Source organism: Adiantum capillus-veneris, chromosome 13, assembly GCF_014529385.1.
Source record: "Adiantum capillus-veneris isolate H3 chromosome 13, ASM1452938v2, whole genome shotgun sequence".
Classification (NCBI taxonomy): domain Eukaryota; kingdom Viridiplantae; phylum Streptophyta; class Polypodiopsida; order Polypodiales; family Pteridaceae; genus Adiantum; species Adiantum capillus-veneris.
Genome location: NC_140943.1, coordinates 140,993,192 through 141,016,504, shown reverse-complemented (window position 1 = coordinate 141,016,504; position 23,313 = coordinate 140,993,192). Strand labels below are relative to the sequence as shown.

General features: G+C 40.5%; 1 protein-coding gene and 2 pseudogenes across 1 annotated transcript; 2 read left to right on the top strand and 1 right to left on the bottom strand.

The window, feature by feature from the left end:
- Positions 1–1,772: 1,772 nt before the first annotated feature.
- On the bottom strand, positions 1,773–2,559 carry LOC147444984 (uncharacterized). The gene is made up of 4 exons (XM_086528161.1): positions 2,461–2,559; positions 2,277–2,357; positions 2,084–2,188; positions 1,773–2,003 (listed from the first exon to the last, which is right to left on the bottom strand). The coding sequence occupies exons 1-4, from the start codon at positions 2,557–2,559 to the stop codon at positions 1,773–1,775; spliced, it is 516 nt and encodes a 171-aa protein (XP_086384287.1).
- Positions 2,560–2,689: 130 nt separating this feature from the next.
- On the top strand, positions 2,690–3,643 carry LOC147444983 (uncharacterized; annotated as a pseudogene).
- Positions 3,644–20,793: 17,150 nt separating this feature from the next.
- Positions 20,794–22,096, top strand: LOC147444982 (ran-binding protein 1 homolog c-like; annotated as a pseudogene).
- Positions 22,097–23,313: the final 1,217 nt, after the last annotated feature.

The window sequence follows — 23,313 nt, the reverse complement described above, 5'->3', positions numbered from 1 at the left end:
GCCCATTGGCGAACCATTTAAGATTCTGCGAGCCCACATAGCTTTTTCGTGTGCCAAAGAGGCATGTGGGCAAGCTATAGGACTCGCCGAGAGCTCAAATAGCTGACCAATGTATTGTTTCTGAGCGTTTTTTGCTCGAGGACTTTGAGAACGATCCATATATCGACGAGCTATTTGAGCTCTTAGCGAGCCGTATAGCTTGCCCATATGCCTCATTGGTACATGGAAATTCCATGTGGGCTCACAACAGATCAAACGGCTCACCGATTGACCATTTCTAGAGTCCACGATAAAAAGAAAACTTGTCCCTATTTTATACAACTCGGGACATAGCATGAAAATAAAGAAAACTTGGTACATGTTGATACTTGGTACTTGGTACATGTCGGTACTTGGTACTTGGTCCTTGCTTTAATTTGGTCGTAGGTTCCATAATGAAACTTCGTACTTGCAATTGGTACATGGTCCATGGTACTAATTGGTCGGTGTAACTTTGTGGTACTGTAATAAATTAACATGAAAACAATAAAACTTCTTTAGTGTTAGATTTGGTATAAGGTACTTGGTTTGGTACTTCGTACTTGCAACTTGATACTTGGTACTTGTTTTGATACAAGGTATGTAGAATCTCACACTTAGCGTAAAATCTGCTACCTTTACAAAAAATATGGAAATCAAAAGCTTGTTAATACTAAAGGCTGACATAGAAACCAAGAAAACTTGTTAGTGTTAGATTTGCCAATTGATTTAGGGTTTGATATCAGGTTCCATAAAGAAACTTGATACTTGTAGTTGGTGCATGGTGCATGGTACATGGTACATGGTACGTAACTTGAAACTTGGAGCGTATGATGCTTGTAGTTGGTGCATGGTACGTAACTTGAAACTTGGAGCGTATGATGCTTGGTACTTTGCAACGTCATAGTTCAAATCTTCATCTTTAAAAAACATTAGAAGCCTTTTTAACAATGTGTAAACCAACCGGGCGAAAAGCCACAGGTGGTGATCCAAAACCAGGACAACAACAACTGAATAGAGAGACTAGCTTCCCTAGCGATATTTCTTTTATATTCTTAAAGACTTGAACAAGAGTGCTATAAGATCAAAATGCCTTAGTTTTGAGAAGTAGAGCAACTAATAGAATAGGTTTCACATGCCACATCATCATTTGGTAGCACAATGGCCAAGATTTCAATCCATCTTTTTAAAACATATATATATAAAGACAAATAAATAACATTGAGATGGGGGTGAAAGCATGTTAACCTGTCATGCTTTTTCATGTCCCGGACAATGCTAACTAGCACAATTTTGACATATGCTAACTAGTACAATAACTTGAGCTACATCTCCAAGATCTATGACATATGATATATCAATAGAAAGCACTTGAAACAAGGAATCCAAATGTACAACCTCCGACAAATTTTGATATTATTTGTAAAAAATTGACCGAACGCCCAACTTTTCGAAGATGTGCTAACTTGAAACTGCTAACTAGCACAAAAAGCGCAACAGGTTAACATGCTTTCACCCATGGTTACTTATGCTAATTATCTTATCGACATATAATTAATTGTTTGACAATAGACAAATTCAGTGATGCAACAAACACATGTCAGTATATATCATCAGTAACTTTATGTACATGTCTCCAAAATGTGTAGTGATCAATCCTCACATATACAAAACAAATCTCATCATCACATACGATGTAGTAATGCACACTGAAAAATACATATATAATGATCCCAAATATGCAAAAGAAATCTCTACACAGGATCAATATGTGATCCATCACTATTGGAAGAATCACTATCATCGGTCTCATGATCGCTAGTGCCACGACCATTGGTCCGGACCATGGGACTACGACTGTCCCCATCTCCGCGATCGTCACCATCATGGCTAGTGATTGGGCCGTCGCTCCTCTCAGCCTCTCGACATCGCCCCTCGGCCTCCTGTTGAGCCACCTCTGTCATGTCACCCTCTCCATGCTGCTCCTGTATTAGTTAGTGAAATAAAAAAAGAATATATTACAGTTACCATGAAAAAAACTACAAAGAAAAACAAAGATACGTACAAGTGGATCTAGAGTGTTAGTAAGTGTCTGACGCAAAGCACGGTAGCCGCAGTATGTGGCGTACTCTATCTCCTGTGCCGTCGGTGCATGACCATAGTATTTTGTCTACATTAGGACACAACCAAAGACTTATTAATTTTTGCATTCAATAATACTACCTTTAAAAGTTAAAATGTGAATGGTCTTTACTCACAAATGTGGCCACAAATCCATCCCGTCCCATCCGCCCTAGCCTAGATGTGTGACGTAAAGCTACTCTCTTTCGTGCTACCTCCTATGCAAATTTGAATAAACAAAATAACATAGATTAGAGAAAAGCTAGAATCAATCTAGGAAATTTCATATTAATTCTAATATATATTACCAAAGGCACACACCTTTTGTTGGGGAAAATTAATGAGTAGGCGCATCTCCTTGCAGAAGAATTGCAATGTCTCCATGCAAATGGTTGCCTTTCTCTTGTTTGACGGCACCATACAATAGCGCTTGTTTATTTTTTAAATTACAATAAGCGTTAGAGTATACCATATAACTATTAGACTTCAATCTTTTGTTACTTTTATTGAATTTTTTATTTTGGTCATTTGATAAATGTCTCATGTTTTTATGGTAATTGAAATCCAGATTCGGATCAATCAGAGGGTACACCACCACCTCCTACTAGTGGTAGCCGGGGTGCACAGAGTTTCGATACTGCACATGAACCCATTTACAAGGAGTGACATCGACCTATGGTATATTTCTCATCTCCCTTTGTTTGATATTGGAGTTTTAAAATTCAAAGATTGATATCTATAATGTAAGTAGACTATATATGTAGGTATGTTCACTTGATGACGAGGATGACTTTACTACCAGTGGTGCACATGTCTCTCGCACACGGCACGGACAAGTCATTTGTCAGTTGCAGCTCGAGGTTTCTCGACATCCTCTACCTCCTCCATTGGAGGCTGAGATGGGTGGAGATCATCCGTTGCCTACTCATTTATAGGATCTAGTACAGAGCTACGATCGTAGACAATACGGAGGCTGGCAGCGAGGACCACTTCCTTCAAATGGAGTGGTTTTTGGCTATTGGGGCAATCGCTACATGATTGCTCCATCCACCATCAGTGGAGCGGGACGAGGCGTCTTTATTGCACAGGATTTGCATGTGCCCCCTCATTCAGAGGTCACCCTTATGTCTTTTTGTGGACCTATATATAGATGGGGTCCATGGAATCAGCTCACTCGCTACATCCAGAGAATGACTACTTATGGATTATGTCTCTTTCTACTAGAGGGATTACACATGCAGAAGGCCAAAGACTCTATCTTGATGGAAGACCTTACTCTCAAGGAAACATAGCAGGTTTAATCAATAGTAGTCGAGGGAGAAGTGCAAGAACCAATTGCACATTTGTGGAGTGTGAGAATAGTCATGAACCAAGACACATGAGTAGGGATGTACCAAGATATATAGTTGTCCATGCTATTAAATCATTACGTGCTGGTGATGAATTCCTAGTCAATTATGGATGGCGTAGACCTCCACGAGCACCCTTAACAGATGAGGGTTGAGAGCTCATTGCATATAATTCCTAATGTTATTTTGAACAGTTCTTGTACACTAATTCTACACTTTAATTTGCATTACATTCTGTACTATTGCTAATTTCTTTTGATATTATCTTTTGCTATCTCCAAATGTTATTGAATTCCATGCACGTCTCTCGAAGCAGGCTATTGACACAATGGTAGAATAACTTGGCCAACGGGCCAATGGCCCAAGGATTATATGGAAAATGGCCTAATTTAGGTACGCCTAATGTTGTAGATGGAGGAATGATCAAGAAGTGGGAGTAGGAGGAAGAAGTGAACTAAAAATGAGCTTGCTTTTCCAACTATTTGTGTAAAAAGGAATCTCTAGAAAGGTTAGGAACTACTAGGCTGCTTTGATGGTCCAGTCAACCGGATAGCAGCTCTCAACATTCTTAAGAATCTTAAAACGAATGAAAGTTAGCCAGATACAATCTTTCCCAAACAAAAAATGTAATTAAAAATTGTAAAAGAGCATCACATAGAGGCGTCACAAGCTAATTATTTGGGTCTGTTGATGCCAAATCCTCTCACATATACAACTAGTTATCAGTGCACCGCCAAATATAATGTTCCAAAACTTGGTTGAAGCCAAATGAATCAAGCTACTAAATTGAATACTTGAATAAAAAATGAATGACTAGATGGTATCGTCAATATAAGGGTTAATATTAGTAAAAGATTATTATAAATTAAAGAGGTGGGAATAGCCAAGACAATGTACCTTCTCAAGGGTAACCAACAGTGTGCATGCTAAATTTAACTGTATAAAACTATTTTCCCTTTCTTTCCTTGTATTGTTTTCTTACAATAAACTAGTACCTAGGAAGGTAAATTAACCAAATGGTTTGGTGGGTGGGCGGACCCGGAGGGTAGATGGTTGAGAGTTGTACCCAATATTTCCCCCGTTGATGCAAATTACGGAGCTGGGAAAACCATATGGTTCACAAAAGTGACGCGAGTAAGAATACCCTCCTCTTAGGGGGGGAAGATATGGAAAATCTATGACCTCTTGAAAGATGGAGCAAGCCAACAGTGTATCCATGAACCAAGGGGGAACCTAGAGTTCTCTACCTAGTTGGCCGTAGGTGTGCTGACCGAGTACACTGTCTGGTGACTTTGCATAGGAAGTAATTATAAAACAAGGACTAAAAGACTTGTAAGGGTCAAATTGTTATTGACACCCTTGGATCGGCATGGGAGACATATACATATTTGACCCATGTCGGTACAAGCAGCAAGGGAATTCCGTGGGTACGAGCATAGTCAAGTTTATGAGTGGAAGAGATTGATGTATATGGTTGGACCTGAGCATGGCCCTCACACTCATTCTTAATTGGTAGCATCAATATGGTTTCCAGAACATGGTTGTTTGAAATCTTTTACATTTACTCATGCTTAATTGGTAGCTTGAATATGGTTTCCAAACATGGCTATTTGAAAGATTTTATATAGCTTTACTCATGATTAATTAGTAGCTTGAATATGATTTTTCGTTAGCGATGTTAGGCATTTTTTGGATGAGCATAAAGTCACTAGGTCATGCCTAAAAACTTGCCCACTAGCCTCATGTATATATGTGTACATAGCCCTACAAGTTTTGGAAGTGCACTTGTAAAAATTCAAGTACAAAGGTGTGATTTTACCAAGCTTGGGTGCTGATGTTTTGGGTTGTTCGAGTTCCAAAACATAGTTTTCAATAAATAATTTCAGCCTCTACATCATGAGTTATGAGCACCCGAAGTGGGCGGTCTCAATTTAGAAAGTGATGGCAAGTGCATGCGACAAAAGCTACTGGGCCAACTTGAGGATCTAAAGTTAGAAATGTTGAAACTTTAAATTTGTGGAGATAGCCAAGATGATGGGTTTCGAGCCGTGTGCTACAATGCGTGATTCGATTATCGGAGCAACAATTTATGCCTCGGGGAAAGTTGTCCGAGAAGTTCTCCTGCTTGGGGGAGAAACTAGAATTAATGGGAAAATGGGGAGTTTGGGAGTCTTGGAGAGGAGGTTGCTATGCGTCATGGGGATAATCCCACATGAGAAGGAAAAAGGGGAGAATGGGGGGTATATAGGCCAAAGGAGGACCCCATATTGCTTGTATCAATTGGAGGGAAGCTTGGCTTGGTGGGCTTTATGGACTTGTGGGCTTCATGTGAGAGAAATGGTGCATTTTTTGAGTGTACACTTAGCTGGACAGGCACGTGACATCCCTTTTGGTCCAGAGGACACTTGTCCCCACCCCATTCCTTAGTCAAAGGGTCACTTTCACCTCTTTTTTCACCCAAAAAAGGCCAAAATTGAACCAATTAAAAGGTGCCTACAAATGAAGCCTTGTCGGTTGAGAAGAGAGAGAAGATTTGTGGGCAATAAAAGATAAGGGCCCCCCATTTTTTTTTAGAAGGCAGAGAAAGAGAAGAATAGAGAAATGATACACAGAGAGTGCAACCCCAAAGTGTGTAGAATACGCACACAAGATGGTATATATATAGAGGGAACCCAAGGCTATATTTAGAGTAGCTTCACATATAAGCTCAACAGCCCCACTCAAACAAGGGTCCCTAGCTGTGGATGAAAAACCCTTGGGGGCTCAAGGGAAAAACCCACAGCCCTATATATACCCACCGTTATATTAATATGTTGTTCAATTTACAAAAATGGTTTAGAAGGAGTTACATCACTCCTGTTATATACAACGATAGTCTCAAAGGCTCAATGAAATGATTTTATTAGCTCTTGAAATACTTCAAAAAATGCTTTGGATCATCTTCAACCTCGATAAACATATACCATCTCTGAGATACTTCACTTTGTCTTTGTATAATCTGTCAATATCACAAAATTAAAGAGGACAAGATGGAAACAATATTAATGCTAGAGAAATATATAGGCATAATGTCTTTCGAGATGGTTTGTAGCACTTCAATCAAGATTAAACTGCTGGAGCTATATATGGATCACTCTACCCAACATGGTCTCACCTATGTATTTGTATCTTGTCCTCAATATGAATCAGTTTTTAAGAGCGTACATGGTGTGTCTCCTGTCTCATCTCCCTCTTTCTCTCTACATCTCAACAAGGTATCAGAGCGGTAACGATCACGCACCGATTCAATTCATGGTGACAAAACAGTATGTGTATGCGATTCGCATGTAAGATTCAAAATTGCTACAAATTTTATTTTTGAGGATTGATTCTTGTTAACTGTGGTTGTTTTGTATTAAGAAGAATATGATTAGTGTTTTGTGTGGTATTTATTGCTAATGAATATAATGAATCATTGATGATGTTTTTGTTGATTTGTTTTTTGACACCCTGAACTTCGTCTCAATTTTTGGGGGTCTTCTGCTCAAAATTTGGAGAAACGAGAAAAGCGCAATGGAGCGCAGAACCAATACCATGGCACTTTTTATCCAAAACTTGTTCGTCTCCTGGAGCTCTTTGATTTGAATTATAGGTTTGTGTCAATCGGAGTTCACAGCAGAAAGTTATGTTGTGTTTACTGCAATTGAGCTTGACGCAACTTTCATCCTAGTATCTCTTCATGAAGCATTCGTGATCATTTTTCTAATTTTGGTGTCAACTTTTTCGAGAAAATTTAGCTTTTTTCTATTCACATTGTGGCCATCAATCTTGCATCTCATGTCCTCTATTTGGAGGACTCTTTTATTATTAACATCTCCTTTTTCTTACTTTTTTGGATGACGTCTCTCACATCTTTGGACGTTTATTGAGCATCCGTCTTGCATTTACCGTTGACAGAACACAGTCGTCGTCATATTTCTCTCGTTCTCAATTGCAGCGATCTTATCTTATACGTCTTCTCACAACCAGATATGGCTATGACTATTCTCATCAACGGCTTTCCTTTTGGCCAGCGTTCTGTTCCCCCTTTCCAAGGCCAAGGATTTCTAGGCTAGAAAGCAAAGATGTTAATTCTTGAAGACGATGAAGTCTCTGATTTTGTCCTTGAAAATCGTGTTTGTCCACCTCAACATGTTGATATAAATCATGATAACGTACTTATCACTGAAGGACCTATATTTGAAGATTAGAATGTTGCGTATACCGATTGGAAGCAACGTGATAAAGCAGCTCATCGGTATATTCTTTCTGCTCTTACTGGTTCACTTTTTCTTGATACGTATGAATTGCCTACTTCCCACAATGTATGGAAGTACCTTATTGTAAACTTTCAGAACAAATTTGTTACAGAAATACTTTATTTGAGAGGGTTGCTTAACAAGTTACAATATGAATTTGGTACTACCATGACGGGACATATTGAGTCTTTCAGATCTATTATTAATCAACTTGCTACTGCCGGTGATCTTGTTTCACAAAAACAACTGATTACAATTCTCCTTGATACGGTCAAGGACTCTTCTTATGATAACATTGATACTATTCTCTTTAATACAAATGGTATTGATTTCGACCAAGCCTGCATATCTTTAACTGAATACTCTCAGTGTCAAGAACGACGTAATGCTGGTCAGGATACAACTATGATTTCACAAGAGGAGACCGAGTCACAACAGACAGAACGTGTTTTTAACGCTCGAAGGCGTCCATTTCAACGAGGAAACCGTCTCATATTTCCTAATAAGCAATGTTCTTACTGCAACAGAAATGGCCATACTGAAGATGATTGTTGGGCACATCAATATGATGAAGAACAAAATATTACCATGAAACAACCACGTTTATCTAGAGACTCTTCTTCTTCTTCTTCTTGTGAATGTTGTGGACGATCTGATCATCCCACTCATATGTGCTATAAGCGTCGATTTGACATAGATTGTAATAGGACATATTCTACTGAACATCGAGACAATATTGTACCAAAAACAAGCTGTGTCCTATGTTCAGTTTCTCCAGACAGAATACTTCATATACGTGATGGATCACTCGATTCTGGTGCTACAGGAAATATGACCTACCAGTCTAAGTGGCTCCATAACTATCATCCACTACCAGTTCAACGTATTGTTTAGTTTGCTGATGATACGACTTGTCAAGTAAAGGGTATTGGAGATTTATATCTTGGTACCTTATGGTCTTTCACTCGAATTTTACAAGGAGTATTACATGTACCAGATCTTCAACATAATATTCTTTGAGTTGCTAGACTTGTTGATCATGTCTCTTTGTTGGATTTGATCATACCAAATGCCGAATTGAGAAAGATGGACAGACTGTAGCTGGCCACTGCTCCTCGAAACAGTAATTTGTTTGAACTCTCTCTCAATGATGCTGTAGTAATTTTTGTCAACTGCTCCAGGTGATCATGATTGCAAAATATGGCATCACCGTTTTGTTCATGCTGATTTCTCAGAACTCCTTGATCTTCAGCATCGTGATCTTGTTCATGGCATGCATCTTAAAGCTCATCCCCATATGGGAATTGTGAGTTTTGTGCTCTTGGGAACCATAATCTTAAACCCTTTCCTCTCTCAAGTACAACTCATTCTCATGACATACTGGATCTTGTTCATACTGATATATGTAGACCTCTCCCTTCTTCGAGATCACAATATTGCTACTTCATTACTTTCATTGTGATTTCTCATGATATACAACTATATTTCTACTTAGACATAGATCTGAGGCCTTGTTTGTTTTTAAACAACTCCACAAGGCTGCGGAATATTAAAATGGTTGTCGTCTAAAAAAGCTTCATAGTGAAAATGGAGAAAAATATGTTTCTTAAGAGTTTGTGACTTACTCTGCTGACAGTGGAATTCATCATGAACACACTATTCCATACGCACCTCAACAGAATGGCGTTGCTGAATGAAAGAATTACACTATTCTCAATGCTGTAAGATGTATGTTGATTCATATTGGTTTATCTCGTGTTTTCTAGGCTGAAACTACTTTGACAGTAGTATTTATTTAGAATCATCTTCTTACTACTGCATCCTCTGGTAAGATACCCATCTTAGCATGGATAGGTGACATTCCTTCTGTATCTCATTATCGAACCTTTGGATGTATTGCTTATATTCATGTTCCCAAAGAAACACGAACAAAGCTTGATGCTCTGGTCTTAAAGTTATTCTTATTGGATATTTTGACACTTCCAAAGGCTACAAATTCTATGACCCTTCCTCCAAGAAAGTAATTGTGAATCGTGATGCTACTTCTAACGAACGGCTTATGGGAGGCTCATGGTCCATAGATGATTCTAATGATACTAAATCATTCTTTCAGATGATGAAACTCTTCCTATAGAGCAGCTTTCCTCTTCACAAGCATCCATTCCGAATGTTGCCAATGATGATATTGATATTTTTGCTGATCTGCCTATTGATTTTGAACATGGCTCATATCATGTTTATGATGACAATATTGTTGATAATGCTTTCTCTACTTCTAAAGATCCTGTTACTTATGATGAAGCTATCTCTTCACCATAAAAGAATCAATGGCAAGAGGCTATGGAAGCAGAGTACGATTCTCTTATCTCTAAAGGTACATGGATACTAACTCAATACCTCCTGGTCGTACAACTATTAAGTGTAAGTGGGTGTATAAGACAAAAGTAAAACAAAATGGATCTTTTGACAAGTTCAAGACATGTTTAGTTGCAAAAGGTTACTCCCAAGTATCTGGTGTTGATAATCAAGAGACCTTTTCACCAGTTGTTCGCATTACAAGTGTTCGAGTTTTATTGGCATTTGCTATTCAATTTGATTTAAAAGCTCATCAAATGGATGTGCAAACTGCTTTTCTTAACCGTGACTTGGAAGAGGAAATTTATATAAAACAACTAGAAGGGTGTGTTATTCCAGGTAAAGAAGACCCTGTTGCTTAACTCCATAAGGCACTATATGGTCTCAAACAAGCTTCATGAGCATGGTATGCAAAATTTGATTTTTCTCTCACCTCTAAAGGATTCATCTCTTGCTCTTCAAACCCCAGCTTATACATAAAACGCCAAGGTAGCAGTTGTTGTGATTCTTGCTCTTTATGTGGATGATATACCATCCTTGTTTTCAATGATTTGGAATTTCTTCAACAATTAAAAGCGTTAATGTCTTTTGCACTTGATATGGTGGATCTTTGAGAGATTTACTCATGTCTTGGCATTCAGATCCAACAAAACCGTACAAAAGGTATTTTATTCCTTCAAACATTCAAGTATTGCAGATACTATTCCAAAATTTGGTATGGAATTTGCACATTCGGCCAACACACCTTGTCTTGCCAGCTCTATGAAGAACACTTTTGACAGTGGCAGTCAACTTGTCACGAATCAAACTTATGCTAACTCAATTGGATGTCTTCAGTTTATTGGCAGAACACTCATCCTGATATTTTGTTTGTTGCTAATTATCTTGGACAACATCTTGCACGTCCTTCTCTTAAGCATTGGTCTTTCTGCAGCAAAGCGTGTATTGAAATACTTGAAAGGCACTACAGTTTTTGGTTTCATCTATTGACGACAACTCACATCAGATCCTATGCAATCTCTTTCTCTTTTGGGTTACACAGATGTAGACTGGGGAAGCTCACATTTATCTATGCAATCTACTAGTGGAAATTGCTTCATTATAAATGGTTGTCTTGTTTCTTGGACCAGCAAGAAACAACACTGTGTTGCAGTCTACGACTGAGTCAAAATATGTTGCGGCATCACTTGCAGGGTGTAAGCATGTTAACTTGTCATGCTTTTTGTGCTAGTTATCATGTGGAAATAAGCATATCTTGTAAGCATAATGAGAGTGTAACTTTTCAAACGTGTGGGAATCCATCAAATATTTCAAAATAGGGAGACCACCCTGAATCTACTTTCCTGACCATTTACGCAGTGTTACTCTGTGGGGAGTGGAGCAATCAAAATGCATGGAGAGAAGCGGAGTGGGGCAGCCAACATGCATGGAGAGAAGCGGGACGCAGGGGCCAAAGGTAAGAGGGGTGCAGGGGCCAGAGGTAAGAGAGAACCAAAAACAAAGTCAAGGGCTGAACTTTCTGCTGCTTCTTCTCCGCCCCGAAAAAGGGTGAAGCTCTCTGATTCCCCAGCATCCTCAATGGCAAAGACCTTGCATAGAAAGGGGAAGGATGACTCAGGTACTCTCTCTCTCTCTCTACCTCATTATGATTTGCGAGGATAGTTGCTGGTGTTGTCTTGGCTGGAGAGTTGTCCCTTGATGTCGGCTTTAGCAGTAGGACATCTTGTGAATAGTCACTTGAAATACAATCGCTCAAGTCAAAGTCTCAATCAAGAAGCACAAACCAGTGTTTGATTTGAACCTTGAAATTGGAAGGAAGTGCTCATACTGCACTTTCCTACTGCTAATCTTGTGACATTGGGGGTGTGTAGGCCGATGGAAAGCTCCAAAGTTTACAGTCCCAATACAGAGCAAGTTCTGTATTACAGCAGAAGAGTTCAATGATGTTCATGGCCTCTCCCTGGTTGGTGCCAACCCCAAACTAGTGAGGTGGGATCAGATCAATGATGTGAAGTGGTTCAGTGTTTTCAGAGAGTCAAAGAATCGTAGTCACTATCGCATTAAATGCAGTTGTTTGTGTACTGATATGTTCGACCAGGTGATGCAGCTGCAATACAAGGTGTACCAGAAGCCCCCAACAAACATGGAGATTAACTCTACATTCGCCAAGGGGTTTGTAAAAGAATTCAGCCCGGCGGCAATTACAAGTAGCTCAGCCATGCAATTCAATTGGTTTGAATTCGCTGTCCAGCATTTGCAGGACCTCTGAGAGAAAGGGTACTACAAGGCCCATGTCGAAAAGTGGAGGATGCGCAATGTATGTCAAAACATCGAGGAGGCGCAAGCTGAAATGAAGGAGGATACCAAGGAGACATCCATCTCTCGCCACAGCACTCACCACCAGGCTAAAAGCCTGTCATTTTTTGGCGTTGAGAATTTGCAGCACATAAAGGCTGCCTCTGAAATTCTCAGCAAACAACTGCAAGATGCTAAAGAACATCTTCTAACTGCAAAATCAGACTTTGAATCTGCAAGGGTTGTCCAAGCAAGCAATGCTAGGGTCACCCCAATTGTGCTTGCTATGAGACAAAAGCTTCATGATGCTGAAAATGAATTATAGAGGTTACTACAGAGCGATAGCGTGGATGCAAAGAGGGAAATAGAGTGTAAAGTAAAAATAGAGACATTTAAAGAGACATTGGAAGGTTTGGCATTTCCTGACAGTGAGGACACTCTTGCTGTTGACTCAACTTGTCAGCATATAAGTGTGTGACTTTTATGCTTCTACCGTATGATTGGAATATGTGCACAACAAACCTATGTACTTACCATGCTCCTCTTTTTTTGGTGTGCAGATTAATGTGGAGGTTATGGAAGCAAAAGTGAATGCATGTGAAGGTCAACTACATCTCCTAATGCACATGAGCAAGATGCTACAAGGCTCGATCCTCCATTCCCACTGCCGTGTGTAATATGGCTATGGGCACTTTTATAGAAAGTATAGAAGGGGTATGTGATGGGACAATGATCAACCTGTGCAGTGGCTGCAATTTGCCACTTGAAGTAAAGGGAATCTCCGCCACGGTCAAGATGCCCTGTGGGCATAGCTACCACTTTCTCTGCTTTGTAGTTGCATGCTCCTTGTCGACAAAATGTAGAGCAGTGACCTGCCAGCAAAGGATACCACAAGAATGGTGTTGGAAACCCATAGGGAAAAGACATCCAATCACACCAACATCTGGTAAGATTGTACAGGGTGTGCTAATTAGCATACCCAGTGTGTTAATTAGAATATTTAGTGTGTTAACTCGATATGCTAATTAGCATATCTTGTATGCTAATTAGCATACTGGATATGCTGATTAGCATACTGGGTATGCTAATTAGCATACTAGATATGACAATTAGAACACAAGATATGCTAATTAGCATACTGGATATGCTAATTAGCATACCTAGTGAGAATATTGAGTGTGTTAACTGGATATGCTAATTAGCATATCTTGTATGCTAATTATCATACCCTGTGCTCAGTGTACAGATTAGAGTAAGTTTGGCATATTAGCATATCTAGTAAGTTAACTACCATATCCAAATGCTAACTAGCAAACTGTATATGCTGATTAGCATACTGGGTATGCTCATTAGCGTACTGGGTATACTGATTAGCATACTGGATATGCTTATTAGCATATTGGATATGCTAATTAGCATATTGGATATGCTAAATAGCATACTGGGTATGCTAATTAGCATATTGGGTATGCTAATTAGCATAGTGGGTATGCTAATTAGCATAGTGGGAATGCTCATTAGCATATTGGGTATGCTGATTCACGTACTGAGTATGCTTATTAGCATATTGGATATGCTAATTAGCATACTGGATATGCTAAATAGCATACTAGTATGCTAATTAGCATACTCAGAATACTAAATAGCATACTGGGTATGCTAATTAGCATACTGAAGACAGTCCTTGTACGCTAGCTACTAGCAGTCCCAGTATGCTAATTAGCATATCTTGTATGTCAATTAGCATACTTGTGCTCAGTGTACAGTTTAGAGTAAGTTTGTCATAATGGAAAATCTAGTAAGTAAGCTACCATCTCCAAATGCAAACCAGCATATTGGATATGCTAGTTAGCATACTCAGCAATTCGAATTAGCATACTGGGCTTGTCAGCATAATGGATTCCAATTTATGCCAGGCCGCACACATAGCCATAGCATATCAAACATTTTCTAGCATACATGACATGCTTATATGAGTCTTAATCCACGTTTTTTGTTGCAGGCCTGGGGCAGTCCCTCCGTGATGTGGGCAGTGTGCATGACACAAAGGGCAAGGGAAAGGCTGTAATGGAGGACCTTTCGATCAAGGAGAGTGATGAGTTGGATACAGGTGAGAACCCCCAGGGCAGTCACTTATCAAAAGACCCCTATATCACGTGCGTTCAAGAGGTAATTAATAATACCCCAATATACATACTATACTTACACTGTGAGCCTATTTAAAAAACCCCCACCCCCCTCTGTATGTATACATTTTTATACATTTTGGTCTTTTAATAATCCTCTCTGGTTAACTCACGTGATATCATACACATTCTAAAAAGTGACCGCCCCAGGTGAGAACCCTTCGACGGAGAAGGGTGTTGAGCTGGATGCAAGGAGTGAAGGGGTGGATGAGGGCTCCCAGCAGATGCCAAATGAAAGCATGAAAACAACAAAGGAAGGCGCTGATGTGAGCAAGAACTCAGAAGATGAAAAAGAAGATGATTTTTTTGTCATGGCTCCTCGTGTGCCTCGTGTGCCAGCGATGCCTGCTGCAACTAACAAAGCAGAAGCTTCTCAGTGGCTAGTGGCTGAGGGGAAAATTTGAAGAATGACAACATAGAAGATGAGCAAGAAGTTGGTGACAACAGCCCTCTCGAGGGTTTTTTGCGTAAAGCTTAGCTGAAAAGAAAAGTTTGCCTTGAAGAGGTACCCGAAGACATTGCAAGCACAACCTGTGGTTTGGACAAGGCTGAAAGCTCCAAAGGTGAAAAGAAAGCCACCCGCTCAAGAGCTTGCAGAAAATTGTGTTAAGACTTATTGCTCCCTACCCGGTTGTGCCCTTCACTGTATATGCTAGACCATTTTGAAACCCAAATGCGTATTATAACTGACATGCATTTTGTTTTCCAATGAAAATGTATTTTTGTACAATATAAATCTGAGTAGCAGTTCATTGTAATTTTTGCAGTTTTTCTTTTTTAAACTTGTTCATTTCGTATCACGGTTTCCCTGCAGAGGAAGAGAAACAGGCATTAATCGTCATGCCTAATGCAACTGCGGCCATGAAATGGAAGAAATTACGGAGATGGCGAGTCCACAAAACCAGGCAGTTAAGGAGACAGAAAATGGAGATTGAAAAATGCCTTGAACGATATTCACAGCTTGCCTGTAGTATTATTGAGCGCCTAACTTATGTGCACCCAAGTGGGCCGTTTATTTTTGCTGAATGGTATCCTCTACGCCCAGACCTAATATGGGTGCCTAAGCGTTTATGTGATGAAAAAAGGGCTCTGGTGCTGGACCTGAACGGTCTTTTGGTGGCAGTGGTAGAGCCTCGCTTTGGTGAAAAGCCCCCGGCATATGTAGATGAAATGCTGAAATACGATGTACTTGATAAGCAGGTGTTCTGTCGCAAGGACAGCCATTTTTTTTGGACTGGTGCCTGCAGTTCTTTAATGTGTTTATATGGAGCACAAGCCTCCATAGTAAAGTCATGAGTATTTTCCGTACTGTTTTTAAAGAGCAGGTGCCAAAGATTACTGGATTTTTTGCTCAAGCGTACTGTACAAAGCAATCCTGGCAGATCCAGAGAAAACATATGTTTATGAAAGACTTATCCTTGTTCTGGAAACACACTCCGGGGTACAACGCCCAAAACACACTTATAATCGATAATAGCTTCTACAAAGTGTTTCAGAACCCACCACAAACTTGGCTTGTTACTCCCAGTCTAGAGCACCAGAGTGCTGAGCAGAGGGAAAAGTTCCTTATAGAAACTTTGAAGTCCTGGCTTTTTCTTTGGCTACAAATGGATGATCCGAAAGCATATGTTGCTGATAATGTGTTTGAGACAGGCTCAGATGAGTTTTCTGATGCAGTCGTCAAACGTTTGCTTGACATTCAAAAGAGGGATATAGAGGCTAAAAGACTGGAAGAAATTCGTCGCAAACAGCGGGAAGCTGACCTAGAAGTAGAAAGAGAGAAAAAAAAGCTGGAGAGGGAAAGAAGAGAAAGTGAGCAGCATAGTGCTAACCTAGAAGCAGAGGAGGAAGGAGAGACAAAAGAAAAGAGGCACCAGGAAGAAGACAAATAGCGAGGACAGCCCGGTCACTACAAGCGCCCTCCGAGGAGGCCTTAAGGGTTTGTGGGGCAGTGACTGTCATTGTAAACTTGAACCCTATGTAAATAATTTGATGCTGGCAATTAATGTAAACAGTTTGATAGTTAGCATGCTCACACAAGATGTAAAAAGTTTGATAGTTAGCATGCTGGCAATTAATGTAAACAGTTTGATAGTTAGCATGCTGACCAACTTTATAATAAAACTGCATACCCTTACAGCAAAGTGGTATATAGAAAATCCAGTGGATACAACTTAAAAGTTGAAGGGCATGCTATTACAGATTGCTTCATAGATTTCTGGAGTGATTGTGTACACCTGCCTTCTCCTTGGGACGTGCTCCATGGGTATTTTGATAGAGTCTTACCAAGCACCGAGCAAGATTTATCGAGCAAACACAAAAACCGAGCGATAACCAGGGAAAACACACACACACAAACATAGACATGGAGATAGAGAGAGAGAGAGAGAGAGAGAGAGAGAGCATAGGAGAAGGAATATTTGTTGCCATTTTTCAAATATTGCAATCAAATACATAGCTTGCAAAAGTAAAATCTAAGTAAGGAGAGGCACTCAAAATATGACATGTCCATTACCAAAAGAAATGGAATTTTCACAAATAATTGAACGAGTTCCTAGCAAGAGGTCTATTCCACCACATCTGCATAACTCAATGCCTCCTGCCGATCGACTGGCCTCTAGATTGGGGATGAAGAGGAGGCAACACCAATGTCAAAATCAAAGTTCCGTCCCTATCCAATGTTGCATAAGCACGTCTCGAAGAGAGACATGCTCTGAGAACAGGAGCAGTCCCACAACCAAACTTCAAACAAAGACCCTTTGGCCTACACAAAAGCTCCACAAGAATAGCCGTCACTATCCAATGTTGCACAAGCACGTCTTGAAGAGAGACATGCTCTGAGAACAGGAGCAGTCCCACAACCAAACTTCAAACAAAGATCCTTTGGCCTACACAAAAGCTCCACAAGACTAGCAATGAAAGAAGGGCTACATTGCATGTATCCTCGCCATGCAAGCCCAAAATCCATAGCTGTGTAAGCGAACTCTAGTAAGTAGTGTCGCATGATGGTATCTATGGGAGTCATTCCCATAGCACAAAAAAATGGCACCCTCTCATCAAGGTAAAGTGGACCTTGTGCACCACGCCTATGAATGAAGAAAAGCATTGAACTATCACACTACAAAGAAACATGAAAACACTTAGAATGTAATATTTTATTTATTCCATACGCAAGGTACTAAAACAAAATCAACCTCGTGATGATCACCACCAACATCCACAAATTCATAAGGTGAATGATGAATACCAATAACTCCTTGACGATGAACAACCATGATAGATGCTCTACTCATCTCCTCAATCCGCTAAAGAGTATCACTTACCATATAGAAATCTGATTATAAACAAAAGTAAACAAAGCATCAACAATTTTAGATGGCTTAATATAGAAGATATACATACCTGCAGTAGATCCCAAAACAACAAGCTCTCTAGAATCTTCCAATGTACTGCGTGTCAAATGGATGGAAGCTCACATATGCTCCTCACTGCAACATGGAGGTTGTGAGGGTGTAGAATGCAAGACACCTCCAAAAGGCAAGTTAAAAAAAACCAAAATTGGCAACCTACAGATCCATCCTACCATCCCTCTTGTATCCACCAACATATATAGACCGAACTCTAACCATATACTAGTGATTTCACACTCGAAAATAACTCACAAGCAATCATAATGTAGTCTCTTGATATAGCTAAAAATCTATGATCTCTTGGTGCCTACAGAACATACTGCTATCTAAGGAAAAAAAAAATGGACCAAATGATGCAAGCTATGTGTGCCAATAGCGTTTGTCAATTACAAACAACAATGAAATTACTAAACCATGGGTTCATTTTAACGCCGTAGTCTGTTTAAAAATCAATAGTGAGATTGGTAAATCTTTGTGAGTTAAGTTAAGGGAATAATTTTAAAAGTAATACCCAACAAACTTTCAATTACAAATGCCTTATTTATCCAATTATAATCAAGATAGTGTAGGATAGTGTCCCAAAAGGGTAATTATATGAACATGATACTAAAGATAGAAACTGGATAACAATAATATCAATGCCTCTTTGTAGAAGCAAAAAATATATATTAATTACCATTAGACATTATTTCATCATTCTCATGGTTCATCTTTGGGACACTGCTATAAATTGTCCAGCGTGAATGTGGGATAGTTTTGGGCAGTGTCCTAAAAGGTCAATTTTATGAAAATGATGCTGAGGATATTCAATTGTTTAGGAGTTTCAAGAAAGATGAGATTCCTTTTTGAAAGATGTTACCGTGAACTAAAAGAATCGAATTAACAACTGCTAAAAAAAGGTAATAATCAAAGAGAGGATTACATTTCTATGAGGATAAACTCATATATAGCACTAGCACAATGTATTCCTTTGACCCTTTGCATCTACCCATATATATATCCCACAAGGGCAAACCATAATAGAACTTACTAGATTGTATGCCAGAGAAGGAGACATATACACTACCAAACCTACAATTATCATGCTCAAGGGAGACATGTTGGGCAACAAAAGCACATTCGTAAGTTTTTGTAGAAAATTATCTTTGGATTTTGCAAAATCCCACCTATATATTTGTTTTGGAAAAATATTAATCACTTAGATGTAGCAACCTCATAATGAGACACCGATCATTTACATCACAATTGTCAAACTTCTCAATCCATTGCATTTCCTATCTATTTGGACAAGGCCATTGAGCATACCACGCCAATGCAAAACCAATTATGGCATGTTTCCAATTGTCCCAACTGTGCCCCATTTGATGTGTTTATCATCCCACATCATCAAAAATCCCAATCCATTACGACCATTGAGCATACCGCGTCGGCGCGGAACCAGTTATGGCATGATCCCATTTTACAAAAAAGAGCTAAATATTTCACAATAAATCCAAATAGAGCTAATGGTTTCCCAATCAATATCACATATATTCCTTTATCTACCACGCCTAAGCCTTTCTTCATGCTTTGACACGCTCACCTCTGCAATATCCAAAACAAAAGGAGCATTTAAGTGCGTGAGTTGATTCCACCAAGCCAAGCCTACTATTGTAGAGCAGAAGAAGAAAAGCTAAGGCGATAGCACTTCAATGGGCTGCGGCTCATAGCACACCTCTAGGAAGTCGTCAGCTCACTGCCTAATAGAAATAGCTGGTGAATGAGAGTGTTTGATTGTATTAAGCAACTAGGATAGGCCAACCACAGCAGATGTAATTTTGAACAAAGGAGTATCTCCCTATGTATATCGAACAGTATCTCCTTACTTGTACCTCGTTTTTGTAATCTCCTCCAAAAGATTATAACCTTGTTTCTTTTCTAATATACACTCCCAACGCTTTTTATGGGGAAAAAAAAGCCTACAAGTGGGTTTTCTCCACATCTGTTGTTGTTATTCTTATTCAATGTTTGACTATAGAGAAAATGGGATTGTACCTTAAACTGTACCGCGCCGACACGGGAGCCGTTAGGGTAGTGTCCCATGAAAGATGCACCAACGCGCTATCGAGTAGGGCCAAGTCCCACTTGATGCTTAGTTTGCTTCTATGCTCCAAAGGCACTTCTAATTTGTTATTGATGACTTTATGAATGAAGACACTTTTTTTAAACCATAGACCTCTATTCTAAATTTGAATGATAGCTTTGTGTTGTGTGCGTGTTTCCTAATACAGAACCATGAGTTGCATGAAGTTTACATTTTCATAGCCCTTCAATGATTTTGTTGATTTGTTTAATACAAAATGTTAATGTCGAGAGCATGTTTTTTGTCGTTAACCCTCCGGCGCCAACGCGGTACTAGTTAGGGGCAGGTCACTACATTATTTTAGGGACAAGCACACTACATTTCGGCTTCGTGTCTGTCCCATAGTCCCATATGGTCCCGCGCCAACGTGGTATGGACTAGCATGGAGCAGGTTACACAAGGGCCTGCTGCTTTAGCGCCCCTAAAACCCGTTCTTTAGCTTGTCCCCACTTGGAGCTGCTGCAGCTTGCGTCGAGCAGATTGTTGTCGAGTAGGTTACACAAGGAGCAGTTGCTCCAGCTCCCCTAAAATCCGTCCTTCAACCTGTTCCTTTTTGGAGCTGCTGCAGCTTGCTGCCCACATGAGAGAGAGAAAGGGAGAGCACGTTTTCTGCCCTTAACCCTCCCGCGCAGACGCGGTACCAGTTAGGGGCAGGTCCCGATGTTATTAATGAGAGAGACGGAGAGAGAGGGACAGCTGTGCCAACCTCTAAATCTCGCTTTTCATATCTTTTCCCAGCAACATCGTTATACCTCACTCATCTGTGCTGATAGAAAATCGGGTCGAGCCGAGGGGAAGCTAAGCCGCTCAGTGTTCTCTGCTCTGCATGCCTTACAGTTTTCCACCGCTAGAGCCCTTGCGCTTCAACAGCGGCAGAAAGCTCTGTCATACAAGTCTTCATGTAGAGAGAAAGAGAGAGAGAGAGAGAGAGATCATTCTAGATGGGAATGTTGAGCAGGTGCAATGGCCGGTGACAATGAAAAAGAGGCTGCCACGCATGCATCTGCTGAAGATGTCGATGACTCCAGGCCGTCGGCTGAAGAGGAAGACACGGGCAGGGAGGTTGCTCCCATTGTCAAGCTTGATGCTATTGCTGTCAGCACCGGCAAGGAGAACGAAGATGCCCTGATTGATTTAAAGGCCAAGCTTTATCGGTTCGACAAGGAAGGGAACCGGCGTTGGACAAGTAAAGCTCTTGAAGCAGAAGGATGCCAAGAAGGTTCGGCTAGTCATGCGGCAAAGTAGAACCCTGAAATTTTGTGCGAACCACACAGTCGTTCCGTCTATCAGTCTACAGGAACATCAAGGCATGGGTGTGGCATGCTTCTGATTATGCTGATGGAGAGCTGAAGGACGAAATCTTCTGCATACGCTTTGGAAGTGTTGAAAATGCCCAAGCATTAAAAAAAGCTTTCCAGGATGCCCAGAAAGCCAAAGAGAGTTCTGGTGGTGATAAGGAAGCCGAGGAAGTTGGAGGTTTGCCTGAGAACCTGAAAGTTGTTGACAAAGCAGGGAGTGAAGAAGAAAAGGAGGAGAGTAGCTAGGGGGCCGTACCCGGCTGGGGAAAATCGGAAAAAGTCGGAATCACACAAGATGCGTTTCAAAGCTGAATGGGAGGTGTCGACGGGCGTCGAAGCAGACAGAGAAACGGGGGAGGGGGGGGACGGACGAGCGAGGCGACCTCAGCAAGGGCCGCGACGGCCGCGCGGCAGTGAAGCTGGCAGCTGTGCGCGTAGTTTCTTTCTATAGCTTATGGTTGCGCGCTGCGTCACCAGCAACGCGGTGTTGTCTTGGCTATCTGGGTATCGCGTTCGAAACCCCTTCACCTTAGCCCGCGTTCGGATCTCCCTCCCCTTTTGTAGGGGTGAGACCCATGAGAGAGGTCTGATATCAGCGAACGTAGCAGTGGGACAGTAAGGAGTGGGACAGTAAGGAAGAAAGCGTTTCTAGTGAAGGAAAGTGATATAAGGGGTGCCCCATGAGGTGCCTCAGCTCTCTAAACATCCTGCAAAGCTGATTATGAAGGAGATGTTTTGCTCACTCCTTCACCTTTTATATTCCACATGATTGTGTAGTTCGCTAAGTTGGTTATTCCACCTTGCTGTCAGAGTCTTGGATACCTTGTATGTAGAGCATAAATTATCATCAATTGTTCTCCTGAAAGAGAGAGAGAGAGAGAGAGAGAGAGAGAGAGAGAGAGAGAGAAATGAAATGTTATACTAAACGACTTCAATCAACCAAAATGGCCTATGAGACCAAAGTGATACAATCTTGGTCAATCTAATACAATGTCTCGGTACAAATAAAAACAAAGTAAAGTGAAAAACTAAAATCATCATCATCATCAATGCCCGAGGATGTCTAGCATCAAGAATCATTCCAGAAAGTATTGGATCGACTGTTGAAGAGCATCGTCAATGTCCACCTTTGTAAATAGCTATACTGGACGTCTCCCATGTCATGCTAGAATAGCCCTAATCCTCTAATCGGGCCTCCATCGGTGACGTGGTCGGCCTCGTAGACGTGGGCATCTAGCTCTTTTGAGCTCATTGGCTATGTCTACACCTATACCTTTGGTATAGATAGGCTTTGAAGTTTGTTGTGAAGCTTGCTCATCTAATTGCCGAGTCCTTGCTCTAAAGAAGTCAATGATCTGCCTCTATGAATGTCTCCCACTGTTTGATCTCCTGAAGAAACTCTCCATGTGTCTACGTAGCTCTAGCAAAAACAACCCGAGTGTGATATCTCATGACTCTAGCCAATGGTCCAAAGTGCTCTTTGAATAGACAATGAAGTGGCCTCACATCTCATAGTATACTAGACAATGACAAATGTGACGTAACTCTGTCTCTAGCTCTATATGACACAACTGGCATGTCTTGGTCTCTGCTGGTACTCTCCTAAATCTACCAATTGCAATCTCAATCTCTAATTGATGCAATGGCGTGCACATCTGACGAATAGCCCATCGTATACCATAGGATAAATGAGTGTCCATATAGGCCAGTCTGATCACATATTCATCCTTTTTTAGTTGGAGAAGATGTTCTCTATGGAAAGCCATCTTTTTGCCCAACTCCTATGCTTGTTGTATCCAAGTGCTCCTCTATCTAGCTGAATCAGATCTTGATGTATGAGTCTAGTGATCTCTGTCCATGTGGGAGATAGAGAGAGTGCATA

Bases quoted from the DNA above. Each gene is read 5' to 3' on its own strand.
- LOC147444984 (XM_086528161.1), bottom strand. From the start codon at position 2,559: ATGGTGCCGTCAAACAAGAGAAAGGCAACCATTTGCATGGAGACATTG. The intron at 2,189-2,276 runs GTGAGTAAAGAC...GTCCTAATGTAG, and splicing joins ATGGATTTGTGGCCACATTT to ACAAAATACTATGGTCATGC. The intron at 2,004-2,083 runs GTACGTATCTTT...TAACTAATACAG, and splicing joins CTAACACTCTAGATCCACTT to GAGCAGCATGGAGAGGGTGA.